Raw genomic sequence first — 15279 nt, forward strand, 5'->3', positions numbered from 1 at the left:
GCAAGAATTTAGAGGGAAGGCTTTTAGTTTTTCTCCATTGAGGATAATATTTGCCACTGGCTTGTGGTAGATGGCCTTAACTATATTGAAAAGGGTTCCTTTCATTCCCATCTTGCTGAGAGTTTTGATTAAGAATGGGTGTTGGACCTTATGAGATGCTTTCTCTGCATTTATTGATATGATCATGTGATTTTTATTTTTCTTGTTGTTGATGTTGTGTATTATGTTGATAGATTTACGGATGTTATACCATCCTTGCATTCCTGAGATGAAACCTACTTGATCGTAGTGAATGATCTTCTTAATGAGGCATTGAATCTATTTGCCATGATTTTGTTGAGGATCTTTGCATCTGTGTTCATCAGCGATATTGGCTGTAATTTTCTTTTTTGGTAGCATCTCTGTCTGGTTTAGGTATCAATGTGATGTTTTTATAAAAGCTATTTGGAAGTATTCCTGTTTTTTTTTTTATTTCATTAAAGAGTCTTGCCAGGATTGGTGGTAGTTACTCTTGAAAGGTTTAAAAGAATTCATTAGTGAATCCATCTGGGCCTGGGCTTTTGTTTTTGGGCAGACATTTGATTACTGTCTTAATTTCCTCAATAGTGATGGGGTGTTTAAATATGCTACATCCTCTTCATTCAACTATGGAAGATTATAAGAGTCCAAGAATTCATCCATTTCTTCCAGGTTCTCATTTTTAGTGGCATAGAGTTTTTCTTTTTTTTTTCTTTTTCTTTTTTTTTTTGGTTTTTGGGCCACACCCGGCGATGCTCAGGGGTTACTCCTGGCTGTCTGCTCAGAAATAGCTCCTGGCAGGCACGAGGGACCATATGGGACACCGGGATTCGAACTAACCACCTTTGGTCCTGGATCAGCTACTTGCAAGGCAAACGCCGCTGTGCTATCTCTCCGGGCCCGGCATAGAGTTTTTCAATGTAGTTTCTGATTACCCTTTGAATCTCTGCCATATCAGTAGTGTCTTTCCTTTTTTATTCCTAATATGAGTTATCAAGTTTCTCTCTCTTTCTTTGTTAGTTTTGCCAGTGATCTATCTATATTGTTTATTTTTTCAAAGAACCAACTTCTGCTTTTGTTGATCTTTCGGATTGTTTTTCTTTTTTCCACTTCATTGATTTCTGCTCTCAGCTTTGTTATTTCCTTCTGTTTCCCTAATTTTGGTTCCTTTTGTTGAGCACTTTCTGATTCTATGAACTGTGTCATTAAGCTATTCAGTTATGTTCCTTCTTCTTTCCTGATGTGTGCTTGCAAAGCTATAAATTTTCCTCTCAATACTGCTTTTACTGTGTCCCATAAGTTCTGATAGTTTGTGTCTCTATTGTCATTTGTTTCCAGGAAGGTTTTGATTTCCTCTTTGATTTAATCTTGGACCCACTGGTTATTCTGTATCAGGCTGTTTAACTTCCAAGTATTAAAGTTTTTTTCTGTGCCCCTTTGTAGTTCACATATAATTTCAGGGCCTTGTGGTCAGCGAAGGTAGCCTGCAAAATTTCTATCCTCTTGATATTATGGAGGTATGTGTTATGTGCCAGCATGTAGTCTATCTTGGAGAATGTCCCATGTACATTAGAAAAGAATGTGTATCCAGGTTTTTGGGGGTGGAGTGTCCTATATATATTTACTAGGCCTCTTTCTTCCATTTCCAGTTTAATAAGATTCTCTTTTTCTCTTTCTTTCTGAGTCTTGTTAATGGGTTTTCTTTTTTGATCATTTTTATTTTTTCAGAGGAACAAATCTTGGTTTCATTAATCTTTTGAATACTCCTTTGTATGTCATTTCCTTCTTTGATCTTTATGCCTTTAATATTTAATCTCTGGCTTTTGTCAGTTTGATTATCATATGCCTAGGAGTAGACCAGTAGAATGTGAGTGCATGCAATCCCTAACTCTGGATAGTTCTTTGACGAATGATTCTTCATTGGAATTGACTTTCTGTTCTTTTTTTGGATTGTTGAATGTCTTTCCTTTTGATCACATTCAATGTTTGACACTTTTTTCATCATTTTTGTTTCTTAAAGGTTTCGCACATCTCATTGTAGATCTCACTTATTTTATTCTCATCTTACATTACTCTTCATTTACAAGTCTTTCTATTGAGTTTCTCATTGCATGTACTAAATTCTGTCACTTCTCATAGTAATTTCTCATCTCTGCTCTCATGTTTTCTTGTATTTTATTGACTACCTGTTCTATTGTTTCTTTGAGTTCTTTAAACATCCTCAACATTTCCTCTCAAATTCTTACTGAGAGGGTATTTATTGATCTGGTTAATCTTCACTCACTAACATGGTGGGTTTCTGTGCTACTTTCCCATTGTAACTATTGTGTTCTAGGAGTGAGTCTTTTCAAATTACCCTTAGTGTCATCCCACTGTGAAGAAGATCTCTATTGGAACTTATTGGGTGGTGATCTCTTGCTATCTTCTTAAAGCTGTTCCAACCCAGTTTGATGTTATTATTTAGTTGTGTAGAGCTTCTTGTGCCAATTCCAGGAAAGCCTCCTAGATCATTGACTCTACTGCTACTCTCTAATTTAAGGTTTTATTTTTCTTACCAAATCTACCTTTGTGAGTTTTTGAGGGGATAAGTGATTGGAGTTAGAGTTGAGTTTATATTAGCGCAGTATGTTTGGGACTAGCCAAGATATTACAGTGTAAGTTCAGTATAAGAAGCCAACTTGTGTTCCTCATGTTATATAAAGAAGGGCAGTATCTTTTAGCCACATTATCAGCTGCATGCTTCAGAGCCATGTTTTTTGTCCGACCTGGAGTCTGCTCTATAGATACGGGGACACCAGGCAAAATGGCCAAAGTGAGGCTTTCCCAATCTGGTGGACAGGCTCAGCACTTTTTTTCTAACATTTCATTATTCACTTATACCATTGGTGGCTCACACTTGAATGTGGTTTAGTTAGCACAAATTGCAATATCAGAGTTAAGGAGTGTGTTGCCAGGTGTTTGGATGGTGAGGGAAAAGCTCTTACCTGTTTTGCTTGGAGTTCTTTCCAGGGTCTTTCCCAGCACAATGGTCACCAGCAGAGGCCTCCAGATGTGACCCAAAAAAACACAATTGTGTGAAATACTTTCATTTCTGAATTGTCACCTGTATAATCACCTGTAAGACTATACTGGATCTTGCTTCTTTTATCTAGAACAATAACTCACTTGCAATGAAACTTCTGAAGGAGCTGTATAAAGAGTCAAAAACAAGAGACGATTGGCAAGTGCAATGGGCCCATAACTATTGCCAGCTCAGCCACAGCCGAAGTCGGAGCCAGAGCCAGAGCCATAGTGAACAAGTCCTCACTCTACTGAAAACAGTTTCCATCCTAAGTAGGAAATACTTTGTTCTCTTTCATAGGAGCCTGTAATGTTTGATGTTGTCTGTGTCTTTAAAACTGTTTTCGTGCTGGGCCAGAGCCATAGCAAGCAATAGGGCATTTGCCTTGCATGTGGCCAATCCAGGACGGACCTGGGTTTGATCCTCAGCTTCCCATATGGTTCCCTGAGCCAGGAGCAATTTCTCAGTGCATAGTCAGGAGTAACCGCTGAGCATCACCGGTTGTGGCTGCTCTCACCAAAAAAAACCTGTTTTTGTGCTGACAGTTTTTGGGGCGGGGCAAACTGTGCTTAGGCCTGCTCCTTGTACTGTACTTAGGAGCTACACCTTTCAGTCATTAAATCCAGACCTTGAGCATGCAAAACATGCACTTAGCTCATTGAGCTATTCTTCCAGCCCCTTAATCTAGACTTTGGGACTTAAATCTCTGTCATATATTAACTATTTGGAGCCAGTGTACTTCGTCGTATTAATGCTATAGAATATGACATTTGGAACATTAGGTTTTTCATCTAAAAAATAAAGCTGCAATGAAAATTTTTATCTTTAATACTTACACAGTCTAATAGTTTGTTATCTTAAAACTTTATTTTTATATACAAGAATATTTTCTTGGGGCCAGACTGATGGTGCATCATTAGGGCATTTGACTTGCATGTGGCGGATCCAGGACAAACCTTGGTTCTGTCCCTGACATCCTGTATGGTCCCTTAAGCCAGGAGCAATTTCTGGGTGCATAGCCAGGAGTGGCCCCTGAGTGTTGCCAGGTGTCAAATAAAAAGACTATTTTCTTGGGCCGGAGAGATAGCATGGAGGTAGGGCGTTTGCCTTGCGGAAGGACGATGGTTTGAATCCCTGCATTCCATATGGTCCCCGAGCCTGCCTGGAGTGATTTCTGAGCCTAGAGTCAGGAGTAACCCCTGAGCGCTGCTGCCCCCCCCAAAAATAAATAAATAAATAAATAAAAAGACAATTTCTTGGGATAATGTAAGCCTTAAAAATCTTTTTCCTCTTCAGTTATAGTCTTCTAATAATCAGCCTTTGTGACTAATCAGAGAAAAACTTTTTCTCTGTGTGGATTTTAGATCTGGTCCCTTCTTTTTGCCATATGTTCTAGACTAGAGTATATAATAGCATGGTTATTGAATATACTCCCCCCCAAATCCCAATTCCCTAGTGCTCAGCACTACAACTGATCATCAGCCTTTGTAAAACTGCATATAAGAGGATGGTTTTTCCATGTCAATTTCAAACCAAAATGTCATGCTTAATTTTGTTGTTTGGTTTGGTTTGGTTTGGTTTGGTTTGGTTTGGTGCAGTTCTCAGGCCACACCTTCCTTAGTGCTAGATCACTTTAGTGGCACCAAGGACCTTCCAATACCTTTCGGTTAACCCTGGGCTCCAGGTTTAATGGCTTACTGTTTGTTTGTTTGGGGGGGGGCAGAGTAGGGCTACAGAAACACAGAAGTTTGATGATATCAAGATAATATTTTTACTCAAAAATATCTGAGAGAAATCTATAGAGAATTCTCATGCATGGATGAGTATGGTATATAGCTGGATAACTGCCCTTTTTCCTTTACAGCCTTCAGGCAGCTGGCTTAACCAGTAGTGGGTGACTTCCTGGCCCAGCCACACTGCAAGAGCAGAATTAGGCCTTTAAATGAAGTGATTTCTGCCAATGCTAGATCACAGTATCGACCTGAAATCTAATCTGGTTTATTATGTATTTGCACACATCTCTATTCTTCATAACATTGAATTAAGTATTTTGACAAAATGCAGAATGATATTTGAATTAAAATTGATTAAATGTTTCAATTACTTAATACCTCTTTTGGACTTTGCTGAGTCAAGAAATTCTTTAAATATTTGAATTCAGTTTCTTTTATATATGAGATTTATTTTCATTATTTTTTTATAGGTGGGTATCTTTTAAGCAGTACTCAGTTTGGAAGCCACTTTAGGTCCAACTTTGTGGGACTGAGAACTTAGTACTTGGTTCAGACATTGTACTGCTGTGTGGGCCAATGGAGAAGGGGGAATATATGGGAGTAGTCTCAGGGTTTTGTGCTTGTAAAGGATACACTTCAGTTCTTCAAACTTTCTAGCTGGCAATTAACTCAATTTTTCTTTATTTTTTAGTTTTATTTTATTTTGAGGTTTTGGCTGCAGCCAGAATGCTCGAGCTTGCTCAGGAATCACACATGTTTAGGGTTCCAAATGGAATGCCAGGGATTGACCTGCAGTTTGGTGTGTATAAGACAAGCATCTCAGTGTAATATCTCTCCAGCCCCTTTAGTTAACTTATTAAGAGAAAACCACTTTAGTATATTATTTCTTTTAAATGTAGACTGTGCATTTACTTCTGAAGAATTTTTTTTATTGTAATAGGTGAAAACACATCCAGTTTCTTAAGTAAAAATCGTCCAGCTTTTCGTCATCAAAACATTATCTTGGGCACAACTTACCAGATGATATCTGATGCCCTCAGTAGTGACCCAAATTGCCTTACTGAAATAGAAGAAAACAAGGCTCGAAAAATCTTGGAGCTTTCTGGATACAGTTTAGGAAGTACGGAAAAGGTAATGAACATTTTTGGTTTTTCGTTGTATGCCTTTTTTCCTCCCCAGAAATGTTTAAGACACTGTAATTTATAGAGTTCATAATAGAGTTGTTTCAGGCATATTGTTTTTCCAACAACAATCCCATATTCACTGTACCTATCCATCCACCATCATCCACAGGTTGCCTTTCACCTTTCAACCTGCCTTACCAGGCATATAACAAATTTATTTCTATTACTTGGCCCACTAGTACAAAGGATTGGCAAATAGAATGCTCAGAAAATAGATAATTAAATTTAATTTGTGTTGATTAATTGCTAAATGTCTAACCTTCATTAATATAATAGAGAATTATCATATAACAGTAGTCAGCACCAAGACTTAATGTCATATGTTGGGAAGTTTGTCCTGTTTTTTAGAGAAGGCTTTTTAATGCTTCTTGCAAAACTGATTTCAATGCTTGAATTCTCTAAGCTATTTCTGTTAATGAAGCTCTGTATTGTTCCTTCAAATATGAATCATAATTTAACTGGATAGAGTATACTTGGTGGTGTGTTCATTTCATAGAGTTTTTGTGCTCTATCTTTCCATATTCTTGTAGTTCAGAGAGCTAATTTGATATATAATAATGTATATTTAAAAGGCTTTGCTTTGTAACTTTTATTTTTGATATTGCTGCTTTCAATATTTCTATCTTTCAACTGTTATTTTAAGTGTAATGTGTCTTAGAGTTTTTCTATTTTCACTGAACCCTTTGAACTTCTTGTATCTCAGTGTCTGTCGTCTTTTTTTTTTTTTTTTTTTTTTTTTTTTGGTTTTTGGGCCACACCCGGTGGTGCTCAGGGGTTACTCCTGGCTGTCTGCTCAGTAATAGCTCCTGGCAGGCACGGGGGACCATATGGGACACCAGGATTCGAACCAACCATCTTTGGTCCTGGATCAGCTGCTTGCAAGTCAAACGCCGCTGTGCTATCTCTCTGGGCCCAGTATCTGTCATCTTTAATTCTAAAATTTTTATTGATGATTTCTATTATTTTTTTTCATCACATTTGCCTTCTTGTTCTTCAGGGATTCCAACGATTTTTTTTCTTTTTTCTTTTAAATAATATTTACATGATTATAAACATGTTTAAAGTTGGGTTTCAGTAATCAAAAGAACACCCCCTTCACCAGTGCAACATCCCACCATCAGTGGCCCTACCCCACGCCTCCCCGACCCCTGCCTGTATTTGAGACAGGCATTCTACTTCTCTCATTTACTAACATTGTCATGGTAGTTGTTAGTGTATTATTTCTCTAACTGCACTCATCCTTCTTTGAGCTGAGCTTCATATCATGACCCGATCTTTCTAGCCCTCATCTCTGGGCATTATTACAATAATATCTTATATCTTTCTTAAAACCCTTAGATAAGTGAGACTATTCTATTTGTCTCTCTTTCTCTGACTTATTTCATTCAGCATAGTAGTTTCCATGTCCATCCATGTATAGAAAAATTTTGTGACTTCTCTCCTGACGGCTGCATAATATTCCATTGTATATATGTATCACAGTTTCTTTAGCCATTCATCTGTTGAAGGGTATCTTGGTTGTTTCCAGAGTCTGGCTATTGTAAATAGAGCTGCAGTGAATATAGGTGTGCAGAAGGCATTTTTTGTATTGTGTTTTTTGTGTTCCTAGGGTATATCCCTAGGAATGGTATAGCTGGATCATATGGGAGCTCAATTTCCAGTTTTTTGAGAAATCTCCATATTGTTTTCCATAAAGGCTGGACTAGATGGCATTCCCACTAGCAGTGAATGAGAGAATTTCTTTCTCTCCATATCCCCGCCAGTACTGATTGTTCTTGTTCTTTGTATTGTGTGCCAGTCTCTGTGAAGTGAGATGGTACCTCGTTGTTTTGATTTGCATCTATCTCCCTGATGATTAGTGATGTGGTACTTTTTTTTTTTTTTTGATGTGGAACATTTTTCATGTGCCTTTTGGCCATTTGTATTTCTTCTTTGAGAAAGTGTCTTTTCATTTATTCTCGTTATTTGATGGGGTTAGATGTGTTTTTACTTGTTAAGTTCTGTCATTGCCAGTATATCTTAGATATTAGACCTTTGTCTGATGAATATTGAGTGAATAGTTTCTCCCATACTGTGGGTGGCTTTTGAATCTTCATCACTATTTCATTTGAGGTACAGAAGCTTCTCAGCTTAATATAATCTCATCTGTTTATCTCCACTTACTTCCACATGTTTGGAGAGATTCCAATGATTCTTATATTATTTCTCTTGAACTCATCTCATCATTCTTTGATGTGATGTTATTTCCTTTCAGGCTGTTTTCCACCTTCTGTTGTGTTGTTTCCTTGAAGTTTCCTCCTTATTTGAAGTTCCTTGATTTTTTTGCTCAGTTTCTGTTATTCTATTCATAGCTTTTGGTGACTTTTTTTTTTTTTGTCACTTTCCACTTCATTTTGTTTTAAAATTGTTTTTAATGAAAAAATATTGGCTTACAAAGTTTCTTATTTGAGTTTTAGTCATATAATGTTTCAACATCAATTCCACCACCAGTGTCAACTCCTATCACCAAAGCTCCCATACTCTGTCATTTTCTCTGCACTCCCACCCTCTGTCATATAGCCTCTTCCACCCCCTGCCTGCCATCTTGATAGCCACAGTAAAGTTCAGTGGTTTCATCTTAGATTTCATGTTTTCAGTATTGTTGATTCTTTGCTTTGAATATATAGCTATACCACTCTACCACAATATAATTTAACCAAGGTCCAGATACCCAGATACCTTGGTTATATGTTCCACCATTACTTCCTTTTCCTCATCTTCCTTCCCACCTTGATTTCTTTTCTCCTCTTTCCTTTTTCTCCCTAGGCTTTGGGGTCAAGTATGATCTAGGCATCCCTCCTTTACTATATTATATTTCTTTTTTTTTTCTTCGGGCCACACCCATTTGGTGCTCAGGGATTATTCCTGGCTGAGCGCTCAGAAATTACCCCTGGCTTGGGGGGACCATATGGGACACCGGGGGATCGAACCGTGGTCCTGATCCTTGGCTAGCGCTTGCAAGGCAGACACCTTACCTCTAGTGCCACCTCACCGGTCCCTATATTATATTTCTTAATACAAATATTTTATATACCACAGATAAGTGAAATAATCCTATGTTTATATTTCTCTGGTTTACTTTTATTCAGCATGATATCTTCTATTTCCAACCAGGTTGCAACAAGTTGCATGATTTCATTGTTCCTTGCAGTTGCATAGTATTCCATTTTGTATATGTACCACATCTTCTAATCCATTTATCTGTCATGGGATACCATGTTTTGTTTATTAACTTAGTTACTGCTATGTTATGACAATAAATAATGGTGTACATATGTCTTTTTGAGTGAAAGTTTTTAAATCCTGAGGATAGATACCCAAAAATTGAATTGCTGGATCATACGGCAGCTCAGTTCTGTTTAATAAGGACTCTCCTTCCCATTTTCCACAAGCATTGAACCATTAACATTCTTGTTGGATGAGAGTGCCTTTCTCACCACATCCCTGTCAGCACAAATTGTTCCTACTATTTTTGATATATGCCATTATCACTGGTGTGAGATGGCATCTCATTGGTGTCTTGATTTGTGTTTCCCTAATGATGAGTGATGCTGAGCACTTTTTTTATGTGCTTGTTGCCAATTCAGTTTTCTTCTTGAGAGGTGATCATTTTTTCTCCTTGTTTATTGATAGGATTATTTTAAATTTATTTTTGTTCATCTTTGTTAATGTTTTATATATTTGGATAGTAAACTCTTACCTGATATGTTGAATGTCCTTTTCTTTTTTTTTTTTGTTTTGTTTTTTGGGCCACACCTGGTGACATTCAGGGGTTACTCCTGGCTATGCGCTCAGAAATCACTCCTGGCTTGAGGGACAATATGGGACACCGGGGGATCAAACTGTGGTCTATCCTATGGAGTACAGCTTTTGCTATATCCCATAGATTCTGAAAGTTTGTATAATCATTGTAATCAGTTTAAGAAATATTGTTTTTCTTCTTTTATTTTCTCTTTGATTTGGATGCTGTTTTCAGCTTCCACATAATGGAAGTTTTCTCCATCTGCTTTCTGTGGTTAATTTGTCCTTTCAGGGTATTATGGTCTGAGAAGTTACTTTGTATGCTTTCTACATTTGTAAATTTAGGTATATTTGAATTATGCCCTAATATATGATCTATCCAGAAACTATTCCATGTATACTAGAGAAGGATGTGTATTCCTATTTTGAGGATAATGAGCCCTTCATGTATCCCACAATCTCAGTTCTTTTTGCTCTTTTTTTTTGTTTTTGTTTTTTTGTTTTTGTTTTTGTTTTTGGTTTTTTTTTTTTTTTTTTTTTTTTTTTTTTTTTTTTTTTTTTTTGGTTTTGGGGCCACACCTGGCATTGCTCAGGGGTTACTCCTGGCTGTCTGCTCAGAAATAGCTCCTGGCAGGCATGGGGGACCATATGGGACACCGGGATTCGAACCAACCACCTTTGGTCCTGGATCGGCTGCTTGCAGGGCAAACGCTGCTGTGCTATCTCTCCGGGCCCATCTTTTTGCTCTTTTTTTTTAAGGGCTCTTGTCTCTTTAGTGCTTCATTCCAGCACATTTTAGTGATACAGCCTTGCTTTTTTCCTCTGAGATGCTACTGTCATGTGTTCAGGACAATGAACATAATTTTCAACTCTTTTAATTATCTGGCAGAGGTGAGTGACCCTACCTGACCTGTGGTGGTCTCTGTACCTACTCCTAAAGTGCACGTGTTCTTTATCATTAAGGGTAAAACAGAGTCTTTTTGGAATGTGTCTGTTACATTCATAAGATGCCTGTGATCTCTGGTCCTAGGTGATTTCAGGTCTTCATCAGAAAGCCTTTCATCACTTCTCCCAGGCTGTGCAGACAGCTGAAGAGGAGGCTGAGGCTTGTAGTAGAGGCCAAGAAGTTACAGCTGGCATGGTCGATGCCTACATGACACTCGTGGATTTCTGTGACCAACAGCTTCGCAAGCAGGAGGAGGGTGAATCAGGTGAATCAGAAAGGAAACCCACATATGGTCCCACTGCACTGCAGAGATTACTCTTGAGCACAGAGCCATGAGTTGCCCTTGAGCACCTCTACAGATGGACCAAACTCTCTCCCTTCCCTCCAAATTAAGATTTTTATGCCAATAGATGTAGATGATTTTGGTTTCTTTGATAATAAACTAATGAAATCCAGGTAACACAAGGAATAGGACTCAAATATATGCACAAACTTTTTCTATGTTTTCATTTACGTCAGTTATAAGAGTTGAATATTTTGGGCCCGGAGAGATAGCACACCAGCGTTTGCCTTGCAAGCAGCCGATCCAGGACCAAAGGTGGTTGGTTCGAATCCGGTGTCCCATATGGTCCCCCGTGCCTGCCAGGAGCTATTTCTGAGCAGACAGCCAGGAGTAACCCCTGAGCATCGTTGGATGTGGCCCAAAAACCAAAAAAAAAATAAAAAAGAGTTGAATATTTTACTTGTAGATTTGGAGCTATTAACTTATATAGTTTGTCTTTTGCTCCTAGAATAAGATTATTTTATCTTTTGACCTCATGTGGCGGTGTTCAGGGTTTATTCCTGGCTTTTCACTCAGTGATCACACTTGGCAGGTTCAGGAGATCATATATGATATCAAGGATTGAACCCGGGGGGCCCGGAGAGATAGCACAGTGGCGTTTGCCTTGCAAGCAGCCGATCCAGGACCAAAGGTGGTTGGTTCAAATCCCGGTGTCCCATATGGTCCCCTGTGCCTGCCAGGAGCTATTTCTGAGCAGACAGCCAGGAGTAACCCCTGAGCAACGCTGGGTGTGGCCCAAAAACCAAAAAAAAAAAAAAAAAAAAAGGATTGAACCCGGGTCATCTGCATACAAGACAAACTATGGTGTCCTCACTTTAGTATTTCTCTCATATCCGTAGAATAAATTTAATCACTACTGGTAGCCCTCTTACGTTCTCAACCCATGAAGCATTTTGTGCTTCACACAGAATCTCATAGATTTTTTTTTTCTTTCGGTTTTTGGGTCACACCCGGCAGCGCTCATGAGTTACTCCTGGCTACACGCTCAGAAGTCGCTCCTGGCAGGCTTGGGGTCCATATGGGATACGGGGTTTCGAACCAATGACCTTCTGCATGAAAGGCAAACACCTTACCTCCATGCTATCTCTCCGGCCCCAGAATCTCATAGATTTGAACATAATTCACCTATATAGTCAAAACTGTCTGATGTTTGTTAACTAAAGTAGAGGTAAAAAAGAGAATACTGATGAATTTAATATAAGTCAATAATGGAAAATAGAATAATTGAATTTGTGATTTATGTCTAACTAAATATTATTTTTTTCTTTCCTGTCATTGGTAGCTATCGATTCTCTAGAACTGCAAATGTATCCAGCCCTTGTAGTAGACAAAATGTTGAAAGCTTTAAAATTCCATTCCAGTGAAGCCCGATTAAAATTTCCCAGACTACTGCAAATTGTAGAAAAATATCCAGAGGAGACCCTGAGCCTAATGAAGAAGGAGGTTAGTATCTTTATTTTAGTGTAAGGAAGTTTTACTAAATTTAAAGACATACTTATATCCAAATGCATTTAGTGTGTGCAATTCCTGTTTTGTAGCTCTAACCAGCATTGAGTTTTACTGTGTTCTGTATTCTAATAACTTATGTAAATTAAAATTGCGTAAAAAAAAATGCTCACTTTTGGGGCTGGAGAGATAGCTTAGAGGTAGGGCATTTGCCTTGCGTGCAGAAGGACCATGGTTTGAATCCCGGCATCCCATATGGTCACTGGAGCCTGCCAGGAGCAATTTCTGAGAGTAGAGCCAGGTGTGACCCAAAACAACAACAACAACAAAAGCTCACTTTTACTTAAATATTCAGGGGGTGTTGACAAGAACACTATTTGAATGTGACCCCAGAAATAGAGGCATTTTCCATGGCACATTGGTACCCTTTAAAAGTAAGTTATGGGATGGGACTAAGGAAAAAAAGTAATAGTAAGTTATACCTTATGCTCAGTTTATTATTCAGCTTTGTGAGAGTGTTTCAGTTGCACCCACCCCCGAATCTAATGCCTGCTTGCAGGATCACAACACGGGGGTCCTGAGCTTGAGAGCATCTGTTGTGTGGGCTGCTCCCCCAGAGCTTCTGTGTTTCATCATGCACACCCCACATGGTCTGTGTAGATCTGTTACCTCCCTCACCTGTTTTACATCAGAATACTTGAATGACTCTCACAGCTATTGCTGAGGGAAACAGCATGGTGCTATTTTAACCAATCTTTAAGCTAATAACATAGTTCTTAGGTCTCTAGTTGTTGACTGTTTTCTTTCACCCTCTTGTTAATTTAAATAATGGAGGTGGAGATGGTTCATTAAGTCCTTAACATAAGAGTTCTTTGAGCCCACCAGGAGCGATGCTAGAACACAGAGCCAGGAGTAATCCCTAAGCACTGCTGGTGGTTTTGCCCCCACCCAACTCCCCCCAAAAAAACAAAGGAAAAATAAAACAATCCAGCATGTTAGTGAAGTTGATTTTCTTTTTTCTGTTTTTTTTTTTTTGGGGGGGGGAGGCTTTTTTTCATAGTACCTTTATTTTTAATTACTTTAAACATTATGGTTTGTAAAGTTTTACATAATACAGTTGTTCTGGCATTCAGTGTTCTAATACCAATTCCATATCAATGTAACATTCCTTCTACCATTGTCCCCCAGTTTCCCACAAAGCACAGAGTAATTTATTTTATTTTGCTTGTTACTACTAAATGATCATGTAATTATCAGAAAAAAACCTCAATAGAAGAAAATTTAAAAAACAAAATGCCAACTTATTTGAATATGTGTTCTTTGAATTTGCGTGTCATCCTTATGCAAGGATCATGCTGATCTTCTCTGTATCATTCCAATTTTAATGTATGTGCTGCGTGCTGCCAAAGCAAGCACTGAATATATGTTCTTTGAAAAACTTTAAGATCACTGAGGCATAACTTATTTATTTTATTTTATTCTGACAAAATAGGTTAGAGTTTATTTTTTATTTGGGGGACTTAAAATGTAGTTGATTTTTTTTGTGTGTGTGTGGAGGCATCACAACCAGCAGTGCTCAGGGATTACTCCTGGCTCTCCACTCAGAAATCGCCCTTGGCAGGGTCACAGGCTCGGGAGACCATATAGGATGCCGGGATTCAAACCACCGTCCTTCTGAATGCAAGGCAAACACCCTACCTCCATGCTATCTCTCTGGCTCTGATTCTTATTTTTATAAAGATTACATAAACATTATCAAAATACCGAACTATAAGAAAATGTAAAAAGAGGGAAATATCCATATATTACCATCAGGTTTAAGCACTATTATTTTGGAAAAAATTTTTTAATATTTTAACTATACATAGATAATTTTTATACATTTTTAGTAATAATGACAAATAATTTTGCATAATACTTTTTAATGAACTTCATTATAAAATGTTAATACATTTATTTTTATTATCTAAAATTTGATAAAATTATTTCAATACCTGGTATTGTATTTTTTTTTTCTTTTTGGGGCTACTGCTAGCCATGTGTCCAGAAATCGCTCCTAGCTTGGGGAACCATATGGGACGCTGGGGGATCGAACTACAGTCCATCCTAGGCTAGTGCTTACCGCTCCGGCCCCTCCAATTCCTTTTTATCATGTTATGTTAACTCAGAGTCCGTGGGTAGGGACCAACTTAGATGCCCCCTAGGAATAGAATTAGGCAATTGAGTGAGTTTCCTATTCCTTATAAATAGGAATTTATTAAATAGATTTACTAAATAAATTGCTCACGTCCTTATAAATGTCACCTAGCTATGTCAATACCCTCAATACCTGCCATTGTTATTTTGTTTCTGAATATGGGAATGGATGAAATTATAGAATTATAATTAAATTTATAATCATTACAATTTAGAATAGTCTCTTTTTATGGTATGTCACATATTGGTATTCTGTTTTAATAAATAATCTCATTTGGTCCTTTAACTTTTCTTGGATAACATGTATGTAAAAATGTACCATTTAAATGGAAGGTGGGGGAGATGGAATATACTACAAGATAGAATCTACGTATAAATCAGAATACCTGAACAATCAGAACCTGTAGCCGTTATGACTACCTTTTTTGTGTCAACTTTCCTATATTATGATATCCAGTTGATTCAGAAAACATCTACAATGGTCTGTGTGTTGCTGAAAAATATATTTTAGATGGAATAGCTATTTATAACAAGTTGATTTTAAATGAATTTGATTATTGTCCATAATATGT

At 37.8% G+C, this 15279-nt stretch overlaps 2 protein-coding genes and 1 non-coding gene across 3 annotated transcripts in view; 1 reads left to right on the plus strand and 2 right to left on the minus strand.

The window, feature by feature from the left end:
- The window catches only part of UBE2V2 (ubiquitin conjugating enzyme E2 V2), a 738183-nt gene that overhangs the window by 236292 nt on the left and 486612 nt on the right, over positions 1-15279 (minus strand). The window lies entirely within an intron of this gene.
- PRKDC (protein kinase, DNA-activated, catalytic subunit) overlaps positions 1-15279 on the plus strand; it is a 207487-nt gene that overhangs the window by 164926 nt on the left and 27282 nt on the right. Inside the window, exons 70-73 of the mRNA XM_049775793.1 lie at positions 3171-3351; positions 5753-5943; positions 10807-10987; positions 12348-12508. Of these exons, the coding sequence (XP_049631750.1) occupies positions 3171-3351; positions 5753-5943; positions 10807-10987; positions 12348-12508 (714 nt within the window). The remainder of the gene's footprint in view (positions 1-3170; positions 3352-5752; positions 5944-10806; positions 10988-12347; positions 12509-15279) is intronic.
- LOC126012338 (U6 spliceosomal RNA) lies at positions 13813-13923 on the minus strand. Its single transcript, XR_007496851.1, has one exon. It is a non-coding gene; the product is annotated as a U6 spliceosomal RNA (small nuclear RNA).

This window comes from Suncus etruscus, chromosome 6 (genome assembly GCF_024139225.1).
Source record: "Suncus etruscus isolate mSunEtr1 chromosome 6, mSunEtr1.pri.cur, whole genome shotgun sequence".
Lineage (NCBI taxonomy): Eukaryota > Metazoa > Chordata > Mammalia > Eulipotyphla > Soricidae > Suncus > Suncus etruscus.